The following is a 26,458-nucleotide window of genomic DNA, read 5'->3' as shown; positions in this document are numbered from 1 at the left end:
CTACAGCTGCAGTATAATGTGCCCTATGCAGAAAAGAAAAAGTACAGCAGAAGGCCGAAACTAGGTTTATTTTATATAAAAATACGATATTTTGGAAACAAAGGAAATAGACGCAGACGAGAAACGCAACATTTAGGTGCTGTTATTAAATAATGCCTAGCATATTTATTCCAGAATACTAAATGAAATAAACAATTGCAATTGGTTGTCAGCTTAAATACTAACATATACTCATAGTTGTCACGTTAATTTGGAAAGGCATAACAGAGATATATCCATTTATCCTTAGGGGGGGCACACTTTACACAATTGGAGTGATGCCATATTTACGTTGAGCATGAAATTGGCCAATAATTTTCGCTATTAAATCAACGGTCGTAAAGTGTCGAAAATATACTTATAAAATTCTCTGATAATAAAATTTACCGTAAACAACTGTCGGATCTAGTTCAACAGCAAAAATGGAAACGCGATTCTACGTTTCATAATTGTTCATAACAGATTATTACCTGCTACTAGCAACTCAGCATAAACTTAGCATAAACAAAACGATAGTGGAAACAAGTACTGAAATCAGTAAAAAAGCAGCTGGCCTCTGACGACCTTCACCTTAAGGCGTCCTTTCATCGTGTTTACGCCATCTTTACATCGTTTCTTTGTCTTTTTTCAGCGATTTGTTACCATATTTTTTGGTTTTTGTGGCGTTTTGATCGCTTTTTTCGTCTTTTTGATGCCTATTTGCTGCCGTTCTTTCGCCGGTTTTTTGTCTTTTCTTCGTATTCATCATCTAATTAATGTTTTACCTTTGTTATACTATATAAAAAAAGTTTAAAAATTGGTCGAAAAACATGAAAGTGATCCGAGGCCCGGAGGGCCAAGCCACATATACCAATCGATAAGGTTGTGTGTGTGTGTATGTGTGTGTGTGTGTGTGTGTGTGTGTGTGTGTGTGTGTGTGTGTGTGTGTGTGTGTGTGTGTGTGTGTGTGTGTGTGTGTGTGTGTGTGTGTGTGTGTGTGTGTGAAGATTTTTTCTATCGCCTGTTTCTCAGAAATGGCTGAACTGATTTGTTTGCTATTACTTTTGTTTGAAAGGTATATTGCCTAGTAGATCACTTTTGAATTGTTTCGTGGTCCGACATTCCGTTTAAACATTTACGTTTCGACATTTACGCCATAGTGAAGGAACGCTACGTGCCACAAACACTGAGTTGGCTGAACTCACAGCACGAAAAGATCAAATTTACGGTGGAACAGGAAGTAGAGGGAAAACTACCGTTTTTGGACCTGCTGATTACCAGGAAAGAAGACAATACCCTGAAGTTCAGCATTTTTCGAAAACCAACGTCTACCGATCGTTACATTACTACGGACTCGAATCACTTCGGGGCCCAAAAACAAGCAGCTTTTCATTCTATGGCGCATCGTCTAGTCAACATCCCCATGGAGCAGGAAGATTTTGTAGCGGAAAGGGAAAGGATCCAGAAAGCTGCTGAATTAAACGGGTACGACAAAAAGTTTGTGGATAAAATAATCCGCAAACATCTTCGCAAAAAACAGCGCCATGATACCACTACACTACAGCCTGAAAGAGAAGAAGTACAAAGAATCAGCCTGCCGTTCTACCCGAAAGTAACAAACCACATTAGAAAGGTACTTAAGCGGCATGGTTTCCATGTGGTCCACAAAAGCGGCAATGCCTTACAGGACCTTTTGAATAATCAAAAGGACAAGGTTCCGCCCGACGAACGCTCAGGAATTTATGAAATTCCGTGCCAGGATTGCCCAGCGGTGTACATCGGGCAAACGCGGAGGAAATTCAAAATTCGCCTAAAAGAACATAGAAAGGCAGTGGAGAATGAACGGCCCAACGACTCCAGTGTAGCCATGCACTCAATCTGCTCCAAACACAATATCAATTGGGGAAACGCAAAGCTGCTCAAAAACGTGAGAAAGTCTTCTCATTTGACTGCGTGGGAGTCGATGTACATCTGTACGGAGGACCGTCCCCTGATGAATGAGGATGACGCTCTCATCACCTCACCGCTCTTTCAACTGACGAAGTTGAAACTGTAGTAAACAGCAGATTACTACTTTGTATCCAGTCGACCACCGCTCTGATGATGGGTAGCATCATACCCGAAACCGGTTAGCGGATAAGGTATTTATGTTTTTTTGTAAGAACCATAAGTGTTGTGTCTAGTAATCGCGTTATTTAGTGTTCTTACGTTGCACATAAAATCAATATATATATACTTTATTTAGTTTAAAATATTTTGGCATCAAATTAGAGGTTTTATTGTTGCAAATATATCTGCAACATTTCAGAAGAATTGGTTTTGCCCGTCAAAAGATATTAACTCACGAACACTCGCGCCAACTTTTGAAACACGGTTACTCGTGCGCACAATTGCCCAAACCCCAAAAAAAAACTTGCGCACTATAGTTTTGACTGGGAAAACTTGGTTTTAGGTTTATCGAATCTTTGGAAGAGTTTCTTAAAATTGAAAGCTCTATCGTCTGGCGGAATTTAAATTTTGATTAATCCCCCTAAAAGTGAAATAAAATAATTATTTTTCTTCAATTTCAATATAACACATTGATGTATTCTGCCAACTTATAGAGCATGTCATTACAAGAAATTTTGCTGAAGACTGTAGCGTTCTATCTCTTCAGCGAAGATAGAAAAATCTTATTTATTAATTTGTAAAATCATTTTTTCTATTTAAGCTCTTTTTGTAATTGTTGTATGACTTTTTCATGTATTACAAAATTGTACAAATAGTAAAAATACACAACTTTGCTGAAAACAGTATACCTCTATGTTTACTTGTTTAGGGACTGTAGAACTTTGAGTATAAAAAATATCCTAATTTTGATCCCGGTTTACTCGACTACCAGCAGACGGATACATTTTAAATATTTTACATTTGCTGATTGTTTTGCTGCATACAGACACCATTTTTCCATATGAAGAAACAAGAGAAAATTCCAGTTGGGACCAATTCTAGTACACCTCACATGCTGATTGCTTCGTTTCTGTGATGCCAGTTTATGCTGATCTATTTTTCCAACAATTTAAAGTATTACTGCTTTGAATAATTATGGCATTTTTTGAATATACGTTAGATAAACAACGATTTGTAACTTTATAACAATATGGCGTTCAAAAACCTACACGTGTTGTAAAAAATGCAACAGTGTGAGTAACCGAAGGTTAAACAAAAATTGATGAAATTTATTCAAGAAAACTTTATTGTTGTGAATCAAATAGAATGGCATTACAGGAAATTATGCATAGTTCGAAAATCTATAAACTTTACTAGGCAATGTGTATGTGAAAGACTAATATTTTCTCTTACAACTTACTTTTACTTGCACTTACTCAAATTAGTAGCAAATTACTTATCCTTACTCAGCAATTTCATGGAAAAAGGATCTATCAAAATTTTTAAGTGCTCCTGTTTTGTTAAAAATTTTCAAACTTATTCAAGTTTCAAAAATTTTCTGTAAACCAACGCACTACGCAACGTTAACCAATAGATGAATTATGTTCCGAAGACGTGTCGATTTCTATCTCAAAGAGCAAGTAAGACCGTATAGGTTCCTTTCACCACTAGGTGGATTAAATCGGGTTTTTTGGCGTGCTTTTGCTGTGTTTTCGTCATATGCTCGTTGTTTTGCGTCTGTTTTTGTTGTTTTTTAAGGCATTTGCCAACTTTCCATTGCATATTGTATTTTCATTACTTTTTGCTATTTTTTCACCGTCAGGTTTGTTGTAAGCCATCTTTTGACTGCCTCGGTGTTATTTTCCGAAGTATATTCGACATCTTTTCGTCGTCTTTTTAGCATGTTTTGTTGAATTAAAGTTAGCAAGAAGTTTGGTATGCCAATATTGCCTACTGACTCAAACCATCACTTATGATAAGGTAAAACAATCAGTGATACGACTAGACTGCTTAAAATAGGTTCCTTGCCCGACATAAAGTTTGAAAATCGTGTTTTACAGGACCGGCGTTTTATCCCGTCGAGGTTGTTCGACTCCGCACTGGAATGCTTATATTTCATCCCCTTTCCGTGGTCAAATCACCACAAACAAGTATCAAAATAAGCGGAAAAGACTAAAGAATTGAAATACGAAATAAAAAGATGATTTTTTATAACTAACATTAATTCAGTTCATCCCCAGTAGGGTTTATTTCTAATTCTCGTCGTAGTAAGTAAAGCCATTCTAATTTTCATCATTTGTTGGATGGTTTTAATGAATGCACCAAAAGTTCTTGTGCTGATTAGACTAAAACACACTTACCTTCCGATCCGTGAACTTTGAATTCACTGAAAAGCGATTATTAAAGCATATTATTCAAATTACGCAACTGACTTTATTTCTCAAATTCGTCGTACCGTTTTAAAATCCGTCCATCAAAATTTTTCATCGTCCGAACTAAAAATCACAACAATGTTTACGAAGCTAACACGCATGTATTTGTGCAGGACGGCATGACAAATGTTATTCTGCAAAATGTCTGCAGGCCAGGCAAATTTTCCTGGCTGTAGAATAACGACAATGCCTTGCGTGAGTTATTTTCATTTGTAAATGACGGAAATTCAAACGATTAGTCGACATTTTCTTCTTCGTCGCACGAAAAAACGTAGGAAATTTGGCTGGTAGGACGTCTTTAATGATAAAAAGCATTTAAATAGATCTCAGCTCACTTTGATTGATCGCTTATGATAGACAACAAACTAAAATATTAGGGAATAACTAAATTTACATCCACCAATTTCCATTCAAAATTACATCATCCAAAAAGTGGTCACATTTCGAATGGAAAGTGCAACATTTCAAAACGTCTATTAAACTATGTTCAACATTTTAACATTTGATTCCGCACCCTGTTCCACCCTTTAGCTAATGCAGTCTATTGTAAGGGTGCACACTTTACAGTACTGTCAGCAGGGAGCTGCACGTTCAGCGAACGCACGATGCTCCCAATTTAGAGGGTTCTAATCAAATTATTTAATAATTTTTCAATCACATGGCGCAATCAAGCGAACATGCAATGGACCATTTGTTCCAACAAACTGGAAAACAAAATCAAATAAAAATTTCCGCTGGTTGGTAAAAGCTTTGCAGCTAGGTATTTACAACAGTTGGCTTGCAGGAGCAAGCAAAGCCATCATCGGCATAGTGCTGCAGATGTGCAAATTAGTGACGTTTTATTGGGTGACCCTCGTTCGCCCACTTGCGCAACAAATGAAGCAGGCGAGATGCAAGATTCATAAATTAAGATATTTATGAATCTCTATGCCTACTGTTTCATTCCATGCAACAGCAACGGCACCGTGCGTGTGAAGTGTGATTTTTTGTCTGACATGTGTGCAATTGGCATCATTCAAGGAGGCAGCAACCATTCCATTCAGCACGTATGCAGCCGATAATGCAATAAACATTTCTTCTCGATTGCGACTAAAAACTGAAGTGGCTAGCGGACACATTTATGAATATCAATGATACTGGGACTGGGGGAGATTTTATGCCAAAGCCTGTGTACCGAAAAGGACACCACACTACACACACCCAAGTTAGGCAAAATCGATAAATGCAAATTTCTTTACATCCGGCAGCCATTTTGGATAGCTCCCCGTTCCAGTGGATTCTCTGGATGGGGATTTTATGATATCCATTACACTGTTTGATAAATTTGAGGAGAATCGAAAACAAGTGCGCAGAATCCTCTCCCCTAGGATTTTTCCCCAAACAAATCTGTTCAGGATAATGGCTCGCAAGGGGAGAAATGTTCCTACCCAGAATTAGTTGGATACAATATTGAACACAATTTTGCTAAACTTGTAACAAATTGTCAAAACAATTCTTTCCGAAAAATCAGTTCAAGGCACAGCCATCTGCCACTCTGCCACACACTGCTGCTGCCTTAGCCTTATTATCAACTGAAATGACTTGTAAGGTGCTGCGACACGGTTCGTTGCTTTTGGCTTCCGCTTGTTGTTCCAAAGATTGTGGACCGTTATGGCATGCATGGGTCATGCAGCCCAGAACAATGAATGGTGCGGCGTGCGGTGCTTAACTTTCGTTCATTCAAAGTGGCTCCAAAAAAAAACAAAATCTCCCTACTCAAGTCGTCGGGGGTTACGTCAATCGAGACAGAGCGCATTGCAGCTATTTACAACCTTTTACGGCGCTTCGAACACTATGATTTGCGAACACGTGGCCTGCCGTATGCTTTCTGCTGGTTGCCCTCGGAAATCCATGTCGGCAAGACACGGTTCGGTACCGGTTGCTTTTCTTCTGTTTGCTCCGTCTCTGTCTGCTGCCAAGCGAGTAGGAGTGTGCGCAGTTACCTGTGACATTTCCGGCTGTACGGTGACAACAGCTGGCGGCTAGGCTGGCAGTTTCATTCAAAGTACACCAAACAACACGCCCTCGTCTTGAACGAACGCAACGGGTCGGTTTTATAACTGACTTGCTTGTAGCTAAATCACGCACATGTGCCATACCTACTAATGAAATCAAACGTCGCGACGCGACGTCTCAGTCGTTGCCGGTTTGGATTTCCTGCGTGCCTTGCCTTAGAATACACAGCTCGAAGTCGACCCATTAGCAGCATTTTCGATGCAAAATGGCCACCAGGAAGAACGGTACGATCCCATCACCGGAGCCACCCACTAACCATCATACCGTACGCGTACGTACGGACCACGAGCGGATCAAACTCAAACGTTACGAAATGACCGCCACCAAGAGAGAAATAAACTTCAGGTGGGTCTCTGGCTTCTGCACGACGGCCGATGGAGGTGGTCATTAGCAATCAAGTCATTATACTTACCGATGGTCGTTTCTTTGGTTGGCTAACTGTCTGCCTGCCTGCCTGCCTGGGCACGAAGATCTGAGCTCTTCGAATCGAAAAATTGCTGGCTAATTCGATATATTTTGCAATTTGCTTTCCGTTTGCGTCGTTTTTATTATTTCCTGTCGCTGCTGTAGCAGCAGCGCAGCGCCGCAACACATGACTCGGGGAGAGAACGCGCAAATCGTTTGTATTTATTCATTTAAACCGAAAAGTGCGAAATTTGCATATCAAACTTGCAATGCAAGCCGATTGCGAGGCACAAACCAAGTGCTGGTTGGTGGCTTTCGTTTGCAAAGTTGTTTGCATGTGGCTTAGTTAGCCAACACGCCGGACGGCCGGACACTCCAACTACCTTGCCTTGGTAAGGTGCGAATTTCTACGATACCATCACTTGTGCGACCAGCGTCACGGCACTAACCTAACGTTTGTCACCGTCATCATACTGAGAACAGGTGCAAATGTGGCACTCTCCTATCCTGAACGTTCGACAAGTTTTATTTAGAAGTCCATGGGATGTCTAAATTGTTTCTGTTAATAGCTAAGTCGAAAATCTTGTAAATTTTAGAACAACTTTGAAAAAACGCCGAACGTTATCAATTATGTTGGCAATTGAACCAAGCAAGCTTTATTTACCAAAGCAACCATATGTTTTATAAACATGTCAACTCATGAGATGAGAAGGAGGAGTAAAAAGCGTAAGGAAAGTTAGCTTCGTTCTTCTTGGCGCAACATAATTTCGTGAATGTAGGTGGAAGTGGATCGGTTCTGTAGAATAAAAGGAGCACTCGACTAGAATCCCCAGGGACAACGTAGAAGAGGCAGACCCGAAGGCTTATGGCGACGCAGTTTAGCCAACGACATCCAGGTTGTTGACCTGTCCTGGCGACAGGTAAAAGCCATGGCGGGTAACCGTCGGCAGTGGAGATCTCCGATTTCATCCCTTTGTTCTGCCGGACCGACGAACAGGGACCAATAGCAAACTAAATCACTTATGTTGCTTTTGACTGATAAAAAGTAGCAAAACGCAGAATGTCATTGAAAATAGCATAATTTCCATCTAGGATTGATATCGAAGCATGATTTTTCAGAACTTGTGCTACATAGTTTCAAAGTTCAGTTAAAATTTGAATACAAATATACCACCATCCGGGGTGAGATTGTGCCAAAAACCAAAAATGGTTATTTGTGAAAATTTATTATATCTATAGAAACTGGTGACCTATATTTAAAATGATGATGAACATAACATATTTATTCATAACTTAGTATGGAACACAGATAATATTATCAAACTATTCAGCCTAAACAGGGTTTCAAAGTTCGCGATCATAAATACTCGGAAATAATGCTTGTAAAAAATGTCCCGCATAAACCAACCCAAACAAGAAATCGCATCAACTTGCTATTTTGAAGGTATATAAACTAATCATTTACAATGTATTGAAAGGTTATTATGCGTTGGATAAGTTTTGATTACGAAAATTATATTTTTCGAAACTTTGTACTTTTCGAGCTTCACGGGGGTGAGATTGTGCCAAGCCATAATGATCGATCCAATTTGTGGATTTCACATACACAACAAAAATACGTCAGTATACACCACCAGTGCACTCACATTCTTTACTATTGAGCATAATATTTTAACAGATTAGATGGCATCATACATTTTGGAGCAAACAGCATCATGGTCTGCTAAATAATTAAAACTAATTTTTACTTTTTCTAAGGAAATTTCAAATGCTTTGAATAAACAGTCTAATATAAGACGAATATATTAAGGAGTTTTAAGGAGTGGGAGGGAATGGGATGGGCCACATGTTCTGCGGCCGAGGGTTCTCGAACGAAAGTAATGGTTACGTAATGGTTACTTTTGTTAAATTATCAAATACGTATGCCCTCATAGGATACACGCCCTCCATATATTTCCCCCTTGTTAACCCTAGAAACGCTACTGGCTATAAAAAGGTTGTCCATTGACTACGAACTCATTTTTAGTTATTTCAGACCTCTCCGTGTTATTTTCGTTCATACTTTTTGTATGATGCGTCGTTTTTGGACGATCCCCTGCCCCTAATAGTCCACTTAGTTCATGAACGGCCCCATGTGAACTACTTTATACTGATATTTATGTGTATTGTTTATAAACTTGCAAGTGTTCACTGTTTAGGTACTTACCTTAACTTTATGTTTTGGCACAATGTGCCAATGTGTCAAAAACATAAAGTAAATTGTGTGTATACTAAGCCAAAGGACAAAAACACATGCTTTTTTGGCACAATCTCGCCCCGGACGACGGTACAATTAGATTGGATTTCCAATTAGCATCCAAATTAGAAACCAATTTTCCTTTTTCCGGGTCCTGGTCGCGTGATAGAGTATAAAACTCTATGCCGGGCCCTTTTTGTGATGTCATCATCAAAGTAGCATTGAGACCTCAAACGCCAGTTCTATCTGACCAGACAGGCAATGTCGCCCACTAAAACACAGGTGGAGGCGTTCCGAGCCATCGCGGACTCCAAAAACTGACTCTGGCATCTCTCTGCTAAAGGCCTGATGATGAGAGGAAAAATGATAAATCGAGTTTGCAAACGTGCTTTTCCATGGACAATTTGTACCACATGAATTGTAAAATGTAGTATAGTGAAGAAGTGACCTTGTCAACCCCGCCTAACATCGGTTGCCTTCAACCGCGCATCCGCCATCAAACAACCACAAGTGAACCAATTGGAAGACAAATCTCGGACCATCAGTGGTCAGTATCAATTTATCAGGGTTCGACCCACGGAACAAATTCTACTTCCATTTCCCTGGCATTTACGCACTGTCCCAAGATAGGCCAATAAAGTAAATTGAGCGCAGCATGACGTGGGCGTTCGCAGTAGTCGACAGAAGCTTTAAACCATAGAGTCGCACCCGCCTCCCAACCCACGTGACGAAACACGCAGTATTTAGAACCGTCGCCAAATCCCATAAGCGCTACCAAGCGCCCCGTCGTCCGGGTAGCTTGCATTGTTATTACGAGTGGTGAATGAACAATAATGTTTAAAACCATTCTTTAATAAACTCAATACCAACCAACCAACTGATCATGTTAACGTTAAGACGTCGAAACGTGTTTCTCTTCCTTCTGTATTTATTAAATTAACTAAAAATTTTAATATTTGGCTCCTACCTTTCACAAGAGATTTACTTTACCTCTTCTCAATATCTCCCGTTTCTCCTCACCCCCCCCCCTACCACCCCTCACCCCCATTAAATCACGTAGCGTTAACCAAACCTCTTCGCTTAAACCGTAGATTTTTTTTTAATTTTTAAGGAATTCAACAAAATCAGTAAGAGTATAGTAAAAACAACAATCAGGCATCGGCCCATGCTAAGCTTAAATGGTCTTTTACTGTAATAACTGGAAATATACTAGCGTAATCAGCTACAAACAGTAATTTTAATTTTTTTAAATCTCCGTCAGTATGAACCAATCACTATTTTCCACCACCAACACGTCCTTTCCTCTTTTGCCAACTGCCTTTTAGGTATTCATAAATTTGTTACGTAACTATTCTCATGAGTCCCCCTCTCTCCTATTTAACAAGTAACGCAAACTCGACCCCCTTATTCTACCTATTCTATAGGTTCTATTACATTTTGGGGCATAAATTACACTAAATACTGAAATTTCTGCTCAATTAAAATTCATCACTATATTTTCACTATTTTGCCGTCGATTTTTCAATATTTTTTTTCGGCCGTTCCATTCATCCCATCACTCGCGAAACTTAACTTGAGGCACAGAAATCTTTACTTTACCACCCGAACAGTTATTTAGTAAGATTTTATAATGTTTTTTCCAAACTATTCACTTGAATTGGTAGGAAAAACTTTACTTCGTTTCGATTGCAATTCCGAATCCACGACCATCGTTGCTGTACATTACCAAGGTAACGAACGTATATATGGAGTGATGCCAACGTAAACATTTGAGCATGAAATTGACCAATTATTTTCGCTGTTAAATTAAGGGTCGTAGTGTGTCGCTAAAATGCTTATAAAATTCACTGATAACAAAATTCACCGTAAATAACATTTTATGTGATAGAATTACCGTCGGATCCAGTTCAGCAGCAAAAATAGAAACCTACTGCACCTACCTACCTACTTACCTACTGCAAGCAACTCTGTTCTCCTGGGAAAAGTACCATAGCATAAACAAAACGATAGTGGAAACAAGTAGGGTATGTTGCTGCTTCGTCGTAATCGCTTTTCCCGTCCTATCCAAACAAATTATTAAAAATATCAGCATTTTTATGACGCACAAAGCAAAACTAGTTATTCCCTAATATTTTAGTTTGTTGTCTATCGTACTCGATCAATCAAAGTGAGCTGAGATCTGTTTAAATGCTTTTTATCATTAAAGAAGTCCTATCAGCCAAATTTCCTACGTTTTCTCGTGCGACGAAGAAGAAAATGTCGACTAATCGTTTCGATTTCCGTCATTCATAAATGAAAATAACTCACGCAAGGCATTGTAGTTATTCTGCAGCCAGGAAAACTTGCTTGACCTGCAGAAATTTTGTAGAATAACATTTGTCATGCCGTTCTACACAAACACATGCGCGTTAGCTTCGTAAACCTTGTTGTGATTTTTAGTTCGGATGATGAAAAATTTTGATGGATGGATTTTAAAACGGTACGATGAATTTAAGAAATAAAATCAGTTGCGTAATTTCAAAAATATGCTTTAATAGTCGCTTTTCAGTGATTTCAAAGTTCACGGATCGGAAGGAAAGTGTGTTTTAGTCAAATCAGCACAAGAACTTTTGGAGTATTCATTAAATCCATCCAACAAATGATGAACATAGGTTTCAATGAATATGTAGTCTATAAATCCGCCCAGTTAGCTTCGAGGTACGATACTGGCCTAGCAAGCGAGTCGACGTTTGTTCTCAACTAGACGGTACTGCTAGAGTCAGTAGAATCGTTGCACTAGCTCCGTAATTGTCCTGTCGTTAATTTCCAAGGCGTCTCAGAAGTCGTAAAAAAGTCGTAAGTTATTTTCGACCTGGTCGAGTTACCTTGCACGTTGAAGCCCTACGTTCTGGTGCCGGTGGGATTCTTGAAGAGAATCAAGCAGTGAATGTAGGTCGTGATTCATACGCCTCCACCACTCCTACTTTTCCCTTTGCCTTGAGTCTCCTCTTCATGATTGCTCTGTATTTCTCAATAGGGCGGAACTAGGGGCATTTGGGTGAGTTAAGGTCTTTCGAAACAAACTGGACCCCTTTCTCTGCAAGCCATTCTTAAGCGACTTTGCTGTAATGACAGCTTGCCAAATCTGGCCAAAACTATACGAATGAACGGCAAAATTCGTTTTTAGAGACACTACTTTTGGTACAGTTCCGACGTCAATGTCTTATTTGCAACGAAAACTTTCGTTTTTCTGCCACAGCTGCAAATGCCCTGCCAAATCATACATTTTCGTGCAAAGTTGTCGGCAAAAACAAATTTAAATTTGCTTGGAACATTCCCCCGAGCCGTTAACAAGTAAATTTTTGACCTATTATTTGACCATGTCATGTCAGCTGTTTGCTCGCTCGATACGACTTTATTCCTTCCCGGAGTCGAATTCTCCTCACGGTACTATGGGCAGCACCGAATTTTCTGGCCAAATCACGGTCCGACAGATTGAGATTCCTCTTGATGGTCTTCGAAATCTTACCACGCAGTTTCCGGTCGACAGTTTCACTCCGATGATTAGCTTGAGGCTTCCGAATCGTCGTCAATGTTTCTTTATACCGTTTAATAACGCGTCATACTGTATACGTCCATTCTGGGCAATTTCAAATTGTTTGGTTATAAAATACAGTCGTTTTGCGGAATATCAAAAATATATAGGTGAAGCTAACAAACTTTCCGACACGTGGGCGCCAAGAACTTCCAAAGCCGTCCACCAAGAGTGCCACAATATGAGCAAACGTTTGTTCCAATTCTAAATGAAGCAAGCTTTACTCCCCCAGTGATACAAATTACAGGAAGTTATCTACCACTTCTAGTTCGACGCGGCCAACGGAGGCACGCGTTTGTTTTCTTTTGAGTCGCTTCCTTCCATATATTTGATCTTAGACGCATTTCTTTTTAACCCAATCCTCCTACACTCCGCTTTGAGTTTGGCGTAGATTGTCTCCACTGTCACAAAATCACTGGTTATGTTAACAAAACCATATGGGAAGCCTAGGAGTTGGCTACTTTTACTGAAGATTATGCCTTTTGATACTCGCTATGCTATGCTGAATAGCAACTCCGCCAGTGAGGGACCACGCTGATGAACTAGCACGTGTGACTCCATAAAAAGAGTGAACAAGTGATGGGGAAATTGGATCGGGACCCAAACTGTCTGTCACAAGCCAGGATAAAGGAGGAGTGTTGAGATTTGTCTTTTGGTGTGCAGCGCTGGATGGCTCCATGACAAACACGTGATGGATCCATCTAGATCTGCACCGAGTCTCTTCCGCGGCAAATCTTGTAAAAAAACGTTTGCTCCCAATGTAGCAAGCAACATTGGAGCATGCTGCATTCTGAGTAAACTGCGGAGGAGGACCCCAATCCTCGGTGTAACGCGACCCGTGCCTAAGGATGAATGCTTGGGGGGGTCTAATTAAGTCTCCCAAGGTCGAACGGAGCCTGCATGGTACCAGGGCACCCCGTGCAGTAATTTGCTCCCTCTGTTCTAAGCTGGTAACGGACAGCTGATTCTTTCTCCCAGCAAATTAAGACCATTGAGATGGAAACAATTAATAAAACTTTTAATATAAATATAAATAACAAATCAAGTGGGGGATCAGCACTCAGGAGGGACCCTGACATCGATAAGACCCAAGAGGAAACTGGCGATGCTGATATAATCAGTCAATTCCCAGGACCCAGTTGTGTCAACGGTGCAGGACTAAACCCAAAACAGCCCGGTCGTACCACAAATCATATAAAATTACAAAGAAAAAATGTTAAATTTGTCCAGGTGAATCTTCACCATGCAAAGGGAGCAACTGCTGTACTTTGTAGAAGATTCACAGAAAGCAACCTGGATGTAGCACTGATCCAGGAGCCCTGGACCTATAAAGGTAGGATACAAGGAATTCCTACAAAGTCGTGTAAATTGATTTACGCCGAAGGTGAGCTCACGCCAAGAGCTGCCATTTTAGTAAGTGAAAACATAAAAAGTTTTCCAATTACAGAATTGATTACAAAAGATCTCACAGCAATAATGATGGAGGTTCCAACGACCCATGGTACGACTGAAATTTGCGTAGCATCTGCATATTTTCCAGGAGATTTGGGTGAAGTACCTCCACCAGAAGTGGTAAATTTGGTTTCTTACTGCAAGAAACAAAACAAAGCACTTGTAATTGGATGTGATGCAAACGCCCATCACACTGTTGGGGCCAGCACAAATACCAATAACAGAGGTGAACTCCTTTTAGACTATATATCATCAAATGATATAGATATATGCAATAAAGGGGAAGAGCCAACTTTTGTAAACGCAATAAGGCAAGAAGTACTTGACTTAACACTATGCAGTCCAACGATGACTGATAAAATAAAAAATTGGCACGTATCGGATGAAGAATCTTTGTCCGATCACAAGCAAATCATGTTTGATTACGAAGCTAATCAGCAACTTAAGGAAATTATAAGAGATCCCAGGAAAACAAACTGGGATCAGTATAATTTGAAACTGAAGGTTGGAGTCAAGAACTTGAAAGGCTGCTCAAGGACATGTAAAGAACTTGAGGACAACTCAAAACAACTTTCAAACCTGATCCAACAAGCTTATCACGAAAGCTGTCCCGCAAAGGAACGAATAGAGATGTACCTTGGTGGAACAAAACTTTGGAGAAATTTAGAAAGAAAACTCGGAAATTATTTAACCGGGCAAAAAGAACACAACAGTGGGAGGAGTATAAACAAACTCTCACTGCCTATAATAGGGAAATACGAAGATCAAAGAGGATTCACTGGAGGCACACATGTGAAAACATTGAAAATACTCCAGCAACTGCTAGATTGCAGAAAATCCTCGCTAAAGATCATTCTAATGGGTTAGGTACTTTGAAAAAAGAGGATGGCTCTTTTACTAACTCAACTAAGGAAACATTAGAGTTAATGATGAGAACACATTTTCCCTGTTCAATCATTAATGCATGCGGAGACCAAAGTGCACCGGCATTGAGAACTGTAAATCTTGAAACCAGGACAGACATTCTCGAAATAGCGAGTGAAATGACTGGGTTAGATAGAAACAGGAATGATGCTTGTACTTTGGCCAAAAAATTTTTTACAAGAAGCAAGGTTGAATGGGCGATTGACACTTTTGAACCCTGCAAATCACCGGGTAGGGATGGAATTTTTCCTGTACTACTACAGAAGGGCAAGGCGTTTTTAACACCTATTCTAACAAACCTTTTTCAATCAAGCCTGATACTAGGTCATATACCAGCAGTATGGCGACAAGTACGGGTCACGTTCATTCCGAAGGCTAATAAGAAGGATAAGACTTCACCAAAATCCTTCAGGCCGATAAGCTTATCGTCCGTTGTGTTAAAAACAATGGAAAAAATAATTGATGAGCATATAAAATCATCATATTTAGCCAAAGATCCTTTGAGCGAATATCAATTCGCATATCAAGAAGGCAAATCTTCAATAACAGCAGTACAAACTGTTGTAAAAAAACTAGAAAAGTCTTTTGAAGCGAAAGAAATTTCACTAGGTGCCTTCCTTGACATAGAAGGCGCATTTGATAATTCATCTCATAATTCAATGATTACGGCTATGACGAAACGTGGTTTCGATATATCCATTATCGACTGGATTAGCGAAATGTTATCAAAAAGGGAGATATCAGCAAGCCTTGGAGCTCATCTATAAGCATTAGAGCAGTAAAAGGTTGCCCACAAGGAGGCGTAATATCACCTCTACTGTGGTCTTTAATAGTTGATGATCTTCTTCAAAAGTTGACGGCGCTAGGCTTTGAAATAATTGGCTTCGCAGATGATATAGTCATAATTGTTCGAGGAAAATTTGATTCTATTATCGCTGACCGAATGCAAATGGCTTTAAATTTGATTTCATCATGGTGTGATAGGCAGGGTCTCAGCATAAATGCCAATAAAACTACTATCATACCATTTACGAGAAGGAAAAATTTTACATTAAATAACATCAGATTGAAAGGAACACTTTTAAAACTTTCAGACACTGTTAAATATCTTGGAGTATTTCTTGACAGAAAACTCAATTGGAACACACATCTAGAGCAAGCAGTAAACAAAGCAACAAATGCTCTATGGATATGTAAAAGAACGTTTGGTAAGCAATGGGGATTGAAACCGAAGATGATCCATTGGATCTATTCGGCCATTGTCAGACCCAGGATTACCTATGCTTCGTTGGTCTGGTGGCCAAAAACGAAAGAGAAAACTACCCAAACAAAGCTGGAAAAACTTCAAAGGCTAGCCACTCTCTCAATAACAGGTGCAATGAGAAGTACACCTTCGAAGGCATTGGATGCTTTACTCTATATACTTCCATTGCATCAGTTTATACAATTAGAAGCTGAAAAAAGTGCTCTGAGGATCAAAAGATCAAAGAACCTTTTTGAAGGGTCAGGTCAGGTCATCTCAGTATTCTAAAAACTATTAGTATAAATCCTCTTGTAACCAGTAATGAAGATTGGATGGAGAAAAAATACAACTTCAACCGAATATTTCGTGTATTTGAGCCTAGACGTGATTTCTGGGAAGATGGTGGTCCCGATATTCGTCCAGGCTCGACAGTTTTCTATACAGATGGTTCAAAAATGGACAATCAAGTGGGAGCAGGAGTCACTGGCCCAGGAATAGACATGTCAATTTCTATGGGCAGATGGCCAACTGTATTCCAAGCTGAAATACAAGCAATTCTAGAATGTACGACTGTGTGCTTGCGCAGGAACTATAAACATTCAAATATATGCATCATGTCCGACAGCCAAGCAGCTCTAAACGCTCTAAAGTCGGCGACATGCACATCAAAACTTGTCTGGGAATGTATTCAATCACTCCAAAAATTGCCTCGTCGTAACCAAGTCAACTTGTACTGGGTCCCAGGTCACTGTGGAATTGATGGAAATGAGAGAGCTGATGCACTAGCAAGACTCGGATCATCTCATCAATTTGTAGGACCTGAGCCCTTCTGTTGCTTATCTGCTTCTGCTTTAAAAATGGAGCTAAAAGCATGGGAATGTACGAAAGTGGAATCAAATTGGAATAACACTTTCAATGCTTCTTCGATACTGGAGCTTTCGAAGAAAGATCTAAGCATTTATACTGGTCTTATAACAGGACATTGTCCGAGCCGCTATCATCTGAAGCTAATGGGAAAACTTCATGATGATATATGTCGCTTCTGCGGCATAGAAAAAGAAGACTCGGAACACCTGTTATGCCGATGTCCGGCAATTCTCAATAAAAGATTAAGGTTCTTCGAAAGAGGGCTGTTAGAACCCTCTGATATTTGGAGAACAACTCCCAGCGCAGTAGTGCACTTCATCCGAAGTGCATCACCGGGCTGGACAAATGCTATTAGTCAAACAATGACAATCACTTCTGCTAGTGGTGCGTCATCTTGACAACATAGCTATAATAAAACGGGGAATATATCACAATAGATCAAACAAATGGTCGCAGTGATAAAAATACCCAACACGGAAAAAAAAAATGCTGAATAGCATATAGAATAAATCGTCAGCTTCTATCAACCCTCGCCGTCCTCGAAAGGATTCGAAACTGTTTCCGAGATGTGCACGAAATACCTGACTCGCTCTGATCAGTCACATCAGTTTGTCCGGAGAATCGTGTTCGTGCATTATCTGCCAGAGCTGGTCTCAACCAACTGTATCGTATGCTGCTTTGAGGAAATAGATAAAGATGTTGTACTTCTGACATCTCTGCTTAATCTGCGGGATGGTGAAAGTTTGGTCCGTAGTGGCGCGAACCCCCATAAGCCCGCCTGATAATTTCTTACGAAACCTTGCGCTACCTTGTGACAGCCGGCGTAACAGGATCTGGGCCTTGGAAGCGGCGTTTATCAACGTTACCGCAGAAGTAGCAGTCGAGCCGATCACCCTTTTTGTAGATGAAACAGACCACTCCTTCCAGTCAGTCATCCGGTAGCTTCTCCTTCTCCCAAATCTTGGAAGTACTTCTTGGGGATCAGGTGCTGGGACATTACTATTTCCCATGATCACTCCTAGGTTAACTTCCGTTCAACCTCTTTCGATAACTTCGCCATCAAGGTTTTAATAGAAGAACTGGTTCCACCTGTCCATTACTTCGCGCTCGTTTGTAATTACGTTCCCTTCCTCGTCCCTAGACATGTCAGGTTTCGGTGTGTAGTCCTTATGAGTTTGGGTTAACTTCTCGTAAAACTTGCGCGTGACATTAGCTCGGAATAGCTGTTCTAATTCTTCACGATCTCTGTCCTTCTTGCGACGCTTTTTAATCCTCAGGATCGTGGTCAACTGATGCCTTGCTCGTGGTATTTGGCCAAGTTCTCCCTAGTGGCAATGCTCAGATAATTTTTCCAAACAATTTTTTTTCCTTTCCACATCTAACCAATCATTTTGTATTCGCCGGGACTGTTCACCTAGTGTCGAGAGCCGAGTGTATTCAGCACCAACCATCTTCGCGGTTTGAAAAAGGCTCTAGCTCCTCGAAAGAAGGCAGTGCCTCATTCCAGTATTCGCGCGAAGTTCTTCACAGATTGCGTATTATGTAGCTGCCTGATGTTCAACGGAGAAAGACGGCTTTGACATGTCTGGTACATAGTTAACAGTTTTAAGCGCACATGTACTGCTACTAGATGATGATCAGAGTCAATATCTCCACCCCGTAGGGACCGGGTATTCCTAATGTTAGCGGAAACCCGGCCATCTATGAGAACGTGGCCAATCTGGTTCATTATACGTTGGTCAGGTGATCTCCAGGTGGCTTGTGCATATCTTTGCGTGGGAAAAAAAGTGCTTCGGATCACCTGGCCTCGGGAAGCTGCGAAGTTTATACATCGTTGGCCATCATCGTTCGAGTCGGAGTGCAGGCAAAGAGGTCCTATCACGGGTCTATACAGTTCCTACCGATACCTGGGCGTTCATATCCTCGATGACGATCTTGATGTCCCGTGGTAAGCAGCTGTCGTACGTTGCCTCCAGCCTCGCGTAGAATGCTTCCTTCTCATCGACGGATCAGTTTTGAAGGGTCTGTCGCCAATCACCACACAAAGATTTGAGCTGCTACCGATCGGCCGTCCAAAAAACGCGACAGACGGCGAAAGAGTATCAGAGAAAGCAATTTGTAACCGGCGTTAAGATGGTATTTTTTGCATATTCCTGATAACATTTGAAAGAAGATATCCACAGCAGCTCCCAGTTACTCTAGAACATTACGATTCAGGCCTATCAAGCCAATCCTCTTATGTTCGAATGCCGGCTGGGTGATGCTACTAGAATTAGTAGGGTCATTGCACTAGCCCCGTAATTGGCCTGTACTCTAACAGTCGACTGCGAAATCTGTCGAAGAAAAAGGGGTAAGACGTTTAAGCTCAAGTAAGAATAATCCACATTAGCCTCGACATTATCTTCATTTCTAAGAATAATTTACTAGTTAACACTGGCCAATATTTGTCTAATGCTTCCATAATTTGCTTTAACATATTCAAAGATGTTCCTGTACTCACATTACATTAGTTTGGTCTTTCGTATTTATGTATAAATAAAGAACATTGAACAACTTGATAAAGTCTGTAAAAACAATTCCAACGATGGGTTTTGATAATTCAGTTTGAGTAAAAAGTCCAAATAGTAATTGCCAATAGTTTCATCGGAAATAAACTAAATACAATATCTGGCGGATCAAATTAAGGATATATTATTCAGCCATGCTTGATATTCCATTTGCCCCGTATTGCCACAACTTGGCACCGAGGGAGGGATGGGGTGGGTGCACATAAATTGCCGGGCGCTGCTGTTAATTTAGGAGCTGCATAACACACTCATCACTCACTGCGCTAAACGTGCGCAAACACTCGTCGTGCTGCTGCAAGCTCAATCGAATCTTGCCATTCGTCGTCCGTCCGTCCGGGGGAGGTGCGCGGCTCGAAAATGAATGCCTTTCCGTTTAATTTATTTCATTCAGCGTTGATTTATGTCGAACATAAGGAAACCACATGACGGATCTCTAGAAGGAAGGAACTAAAAGATGGAATACTCGTCCGCGGGCGGCCGGTAGTGAGCCAAGTGTAGCGGCGTTCCGTTATCATGCCAAGTGCTAGTGCGGGGTTGGATGAGGATTTCGCGACTTCCTTCCTGGTGGGAGATCGGTGTTTGCTCATGCCAACGCAACCCAACGGTATCGTGCTCGAGTGCATAGAAATTTACAGAGTAATTTGCATACCAGCAGACACCATTAGGGCCTACTAGGGGACACGGTAAAAAGAAAGTCTGCACAATTCAGACCAAGGCACCAGATTTTCATTCTATTGGAAAGCTCCTGGAGGTGGGGAAGGGTTGTGGCCGCCACAGACATCACCGGGAAAATAAATGTCATACCATAAATACACTGCTGACAATGCTGCTACCACACCTTAGTTGCAGGTGATTGAGCTGTGTGTTCTTAACGTCTCGCGACAATAATAACAGTCTTCGCAACGTCAGTATTCATGAGCTTCAACCGAGCGAGCGACCGAGCGAGCCGTCAGTCGTCGGAGAAAATTGCCCGGGACTTAAGTTGGGCGTTCATGTTTACAATGGGTAGGTGTCGCGACGATAACCAAATCGGTACTTAACGATGGCGCCGCGGCACTTTGTTCCGAACCGTGTTTTTTCGATCCGGTCTTTTGTTTCGAAGTAAAATTAAATTTCGAGAAAACAATTGTTCTTCCATTTAAGTTGATTTTTTACCGTGTTCTTCGGATCAGCGTCATCATAAAGAACAGCAGCAATTATTCACTAACATTGGATGGTGGCATTTTAACAACCGGTACCACATTCGGTGGGACATTTGTTAATAATTTGCTTCAGATTTTAATCTGTCGCTATTTTTTAGTTCAAAATTATCTCCTCGATTACGGCTTCCAGCCACCCGGTTTGCAATTGTGGGCATTCGTACTCGCGCAGAGCGCAAAGCCAGTCAAGATCAGTTTTAATGTACTGCTGCCTGCTGCAGCAGCAGCCGGGGCTGCAAAACAAGAGGCCAATAACTTTGTTTGACATTTAACCAGCATCAGAGCTTCAAATGCCTCGGGGAGTTGCGAACGCCAGGCCAGCCGTCGGAGTCAGACCCGCGCGCTCCATTACACGCTGATGCTATGCTATGAGGTGGTGCAGTTCAGTTTGCAGTTTGCTATACAGCTAAGTCATCGGTACCGATTACGGATCGGTCGGAAACCCAACCTCCTCCAAGAAGCCCGAAAACCGGTAATACGAGACGTACAGGTGGTTGCTGATGGTTACCCGGCCGTAGAGCGATCCATTAGAGAAAAGATAAGTTGTTTGTTTACTTCACTCACCTGCGCTCTGCTGCTGCTGCTGCTGCTGCTGTTGCTGCTGACTGGCCTGCCGTATGTGTGTTGTGTATATGCGATTGGTTATGCGCCTACTAGATGCTGCTGCTTCTACGCCTACTGCGCCTAGTTAGAGCCTCGAAATGGACCTCTTGGGAGACAGGTGGTGTACCGGTTTTCCAACTACCGGAAGCCGCTATCGAAGCCAGCGAACGGGGGCAATGGTCGCTCTCTGCGAGTTGCTGTGCTAAGTTCCACTGATTTAGAACCAGAGCTGTTAAAATCTGGCCTACGAGCTGTTCACTCGCACAGATGGGCCACTTCCACGGATAAGCTCAGCACCCGAGAACGTGTATAATCAATTACACCACTGCAGTGCAGCATACGGTGGGTGACCCGCGTGGCTTCGTTCGATCCAACGGAAAGACCCCCGGGATCAGAAAACCTTAACGGTTCGAGGATTGTCGCTGCATTTTAAATGACTTCATGCGATTAGACCAGACGACGCACCGTTTTTCACTCCGTCCGACTGGGCAGAGCGGTGCTGCTTAGGTGCTAACATATAGCCGCGGTTCGCATAATATTGCATATTTTAAATGCTAGCGTTTTTCCTGGCGGACAGTTTAGAGTGCGCGATAAGATTAAGTTGTTAGGTTATTACTGCTATCGTCGAGCGCGAATGGAGGTTAATTTATTTCTCGGATAACTTCAATGATGTGGGACTTACGAAGCCGAGGTTTTTTTTTCTTGTCTCTGAATCCTTTGATTGTGTCAAATTGTGTCTGATTTTGCGATGACAAACGGACATGATTCAACAACATTCTTGTACAATAGCCTATCCAGACATAAACATATGGTAAAGCACCCGTTCTTTCAGTAGAATGTTTTGGCCTGGAAATACGGAGTAACGGAGCACAGGCCAATTAGGTTGAAAACTCTGTTTTTTCAGATGCAATTGGATTTAAAATAAAAAAAACTGAAATTGGGCTAAAAATTGAACTGGAACTGGACTAGAAGTTGGACTTGAAAACGAACTTGACATAGGCCATCAAATTTGGACTAACTTGGGTTTGAGGCTTGAACTGGAAATTGGAATTCATATTGTACTTAAAGCTTGACTTGCAATCAGAGTTAAAAAATGTTTTAAAATTGAACTGAAAATTGGAATTAAACTAGACTTGAAATTGGACTTAAAATCGAAGATGCCATCGAACGTGAAATTGATCTTGACATTGGAGATTAAATTAGACTTAAATTTCAACTTCCAACCGAACGTGGTTGCGAAATTAGACACAAAGTTTTACAACAAATTAAGCAAGACATTTCTTGTCTTATTTTTTCACCCGTCTTAGCTCTTTTCTACCAGGAGTTTTCACTTTTTCAGTCTCGTTTTTCCACTTGTTCCGTTTTTTCTCCTTTTCTGTAGCATTTTCTAGGTTTTTGCTCTCATTTTTCTACCATTTTTCTCGTTTTCTTTTTTTTCAGTCCCGCGTTTCCCGTTTTATTGTGCCATTATTCTTTGTTTTCTGGTCCATTTTCCCCGTTTCCCATCTCTTCTCTTTTGCCTTTTTTCGTTACGAATATTCGTTTTTCCTAACTCTTTTTATGTTCATTTTTTCACGTTCTACTCCTGTTGTTTTGTGTTTCTTTCTTCCGTCTTTTCTGTCACATTTATCCTGTTTTTTGGCTCCCTTTTTCTCTTTCCTCTCCGGTTTTCCTCCAATTTTTTATTTCTCTTGTTTTTTGCTATTTCCTCTCTTGCCTCGTTTTCTGTCTTTCTCCCCAATTTCCCTCCTTTTCTGTAGAATTTTTTTCCCATCTTTCCCGCTCTATTTGTTTCGTTTTCCCTCCTTTACGTTTTTTCTCTTTTGCCCACTGTTTCCTCATTATATGTGCTATTCAATCTTGATTTTCCTCTTGTTTTTCTCTTTTATATTCCGTTACCTCGCTTTCTTCTTTTTCTCTATCTTCTCTATCCTTTTATCTTCTTTTACTTTTTCTTTTTTCACTATTTTCCTAAGTTCTCTTTTCCTTTTGACTGAAGACTGAAGGAGCGTCTTACTAGAATACATAACCTGAAATTAAATGAAAAAGAAAACTTTTCAATTAAATTCTACCAATGTATATTTATTCTTGACAGATACGTATTTCGAAATACGTATCTGTCAAGTTCCTTCGTATTTCGAAATACGTATCTGTCAAGAACAAATATACATAGTAGAATTTAATTGAAAAGTTTTCTTTTTTATTTAATTTCAGGCTTTTCCGTTTTTCATTTTTTCTTCCGTTTTTCAGACCCGTTTTCCCTCATTTCCTGTCTCGTTTTGGAAATGAAGGAAGTGTCTGATGCGAGGAATGATTTGATTGGATGAACTGGAAAATTTCGATATAGACCAAAAATATTTTGGGTCTAATACCAACCTAATTTCGTTTTATTCTCTAATTCTTTCATTCTCCATTCGCGCCGGGGCGGCACCGGCGGTAATTTAGTTAGCAGAACACTCAGATACCAACCGAGAGAGCGTAGGTGCGAGCCCCACCTGCCATTGCACAACTTAAAATATTTTTGGTTTGTCTCTTTTGTTATTTTCTGTCCCGTTTAGATTTTTTCGGTTCTTTTTTCATGTTTTTTCAAAATTCTATCCTGTTTTTCATTTGCTCCATTCTTCCTCTTATTATGCCCTACTTTTCTTCCATTTTGGTGACGTCTGTTCTGTTCTCCCGTTTTCATTTTTTTCTCACCAGTTTTTTTATTTTTCCGCTTCCCGTTTTTCCACTTTTTCTATTGTCGTTTCTCCATTTTCTTGCCTCCGTATTTTCTCCCTTTCTTTTCCTGCTTTACTATGCCGTTTTTCTCCTATTTTGTCCTTTCTGTGCAATTCAGCTTTATTTTCTTTCCCGTTTTCTTCGTTTCCTGTATGGTTTTTCCTTCTTTTCTTTTATTTTTCCTATTATCCATTCTTCCTATTTTTTTGTAAAATCTCCCCGTTTTCTGCCTCATTTGCTGAATCGATTCGTTCGCTATTACCTTGTATGACCTATTTTGCGATCGGATCGGATTTCGCATTTCGTTAAAAAGTTGTTAACAATAAGGTGAAAATTGCGTGACACGATTTTCTGCGGAACCGCTCAATCGATTGCATCAATTTTAGTATCAAATGAGAGCTCTTACTACTGCCAAAAGTTTTGAAAGAGTTTTGTTAAGTTAGATGTTTGTGCTTTTTCAAGGCGCCAATTAGTCGAACGTTTCTCAAAGACGATCAAGCCGATTTAACGACTAGGTCGTCAGGATCCATTTATGGCAGTCAGTATGGCACCGAATATCACCCTTCCCTTCCCTTCTTCAGTGCACCAACATGATCCCATAGACTCGGGAAACCATCACAAAAAAAAATAGTTCAACTAAGCTGCTAGCCGTAATAAGATCTTGCAACTCTAGGCACTAAACAATGCATTCTATAGGTTCGATTACTTTTTTGGGCATAAATTACACTAAATACTGAGATTTCTGCCCAATTAAAACTCATCACTATATTTTCACTTTCTCGCCGTCGATTTTTCATTAATTTTTTTCGACCATTCCAGTCGTCACATCACTTGCGAAACTTAACTTGAGACAAAGAAAACGTTAATTTCCCACCCGACCAGTTATTACAATGATTTTGCCTAAACTGTTCACTTGAATTGGTATGAAAAACTTTAGTTCGTTTCGATTGCAATTCCGAATCCGCGACCGTCGTTGTTGTTCGTTACCAAGGAAACGGGTGTATATGGGGAGTGATGCCATATTTACGTTGAGCATGAAATTGACCAATAATTTTCCTATTACCCCCCCCCCCCCCCCTTCCTTTCCATCCTTCCCCTTCATTCCCGAAAAAATCCTTCTTCATTACTTTCCCTTACCGTCCCTTCATCAATTGTAGAATCATCGTTTCAAAAAAAAAAAACAAAGAAAAAAAAATATCAATAATTTTCGCTATTAAATTAACGGTCGTAGAGTGTCGAAAATATAATTCACTGATAATAAAATTCACTCGGTAACCTTGCAGCTACGGAGCCCCTAACATAGCAAAACCAAAGCCTGGGTACTAATTTCGTTATCGAAATTTGACCTTCTGTTTTTTTATACGACAGACTTCGCAACCAGGTGTTAGAATACAGGAAAGTGCGGGGTCAGCGCTATAATCCTATTGACTCTAACAGCCTCTCCCAGCCGAGATTCAAACAGACGACGACTGGCTTCTTAGACCAGCGTCTTACCTCGAGGCCAACTGGGAGCCCCCCACATTAGACGCTTATTAGACCGTTTGTTCTCTACGGGCATGAAACATGGACAATCCTCGAAGAGAGGACCTGCGAGTGCTCGGAGTTTTCGACAGACGAGGACGATCTTCGGCGACGTACAGGATTACGGAGTATGGAGGCGGAGGATGAACCAATGGACGGATACGATGGACAGGGCATGTTGCAAGAATGCCGGACAGCTATCCTGCAAAGATGGTATTTGCCTCAAATCCTTTATAGGAAAAAGACGACCAGCAGCGCAGCGAGCAAGATGGTTAGGCTAGGTGGAGCGATATCAGGCGGAGAGTACTCAGTGTCCGAGGAATTGGAGAGCGATAACCCACAACCGGTCGGCTATAGGAAAACATTCTTTTATTTCCTTCTGGCAGAAACAGGTACCCTCAGGGGCCTACATTTGTGGTGACAGCGGTGGGATAATTAATACACGTTAGAGTAGGTTGACATTAGTGTCATAGAGAGAAATTGAGAATAGGAAAGGGTTTTCCCCTCATTAGACTTAAGTAACAAAACGAATGTAACGAAAAATATACGGGGCTTATTGACTTATCCACCGACCAGCTAAGGTCAGTGGCGCAGAAGTAAATCGCGTTTTTATTATTTTCGATGCATTTCCTTCCACGGGCGTGTTTTAGTATTGAGGGAGGAGCCCTTAAGCCTCCCTACATTAGGACGGCAAGCCACTTAAGTAAGTAAG

General features: G+C 40.8%; 1 protein-coding gene across 1 annotated transcript; it reads left to right on the top strand.

The window, feature by feature from the left end:
• The first annotated feature begins 1,052 nt into the window (after positions 1 to 1,052).
• Positions 1,053 to 2,074, top strand: LOC128736799 (uncharacterized). The gene is made up of 2 exons (XM_053831289.1): positions 1,053 to 1,068; positions 1,179 to 2,074. Exons 1-2 carry the CDS (start codon positions 1,053 to 1,055, stop codon positions 2,072 to 2,074), a joined length of 912 nt encoding a protein of 303 aa, XP_053687264.1.
• Positions 2,075 to 26,458: the final 24,384 nt, after the last annotated feature.

Source organism: Sabethes cyaneus, chromosome 2 (assembly GCF_943734655.1).
Source record: "Sabethes cyaneus chromosome 2, idSabCyanKW18_F2, whole genome shotgun sequence".
NCBI classification, from domain to species: domain Eukaryota; kingdom Metazoa; phylum Arthropoda; class Insecta; order Diptera; family Culicidae; genus Sabethes; species Sabethes cyaneus.
Note: the sequence above shows the minus strand (reverse complement) of the source record. Positions and strands in the feature narration are given on the sequence as shown.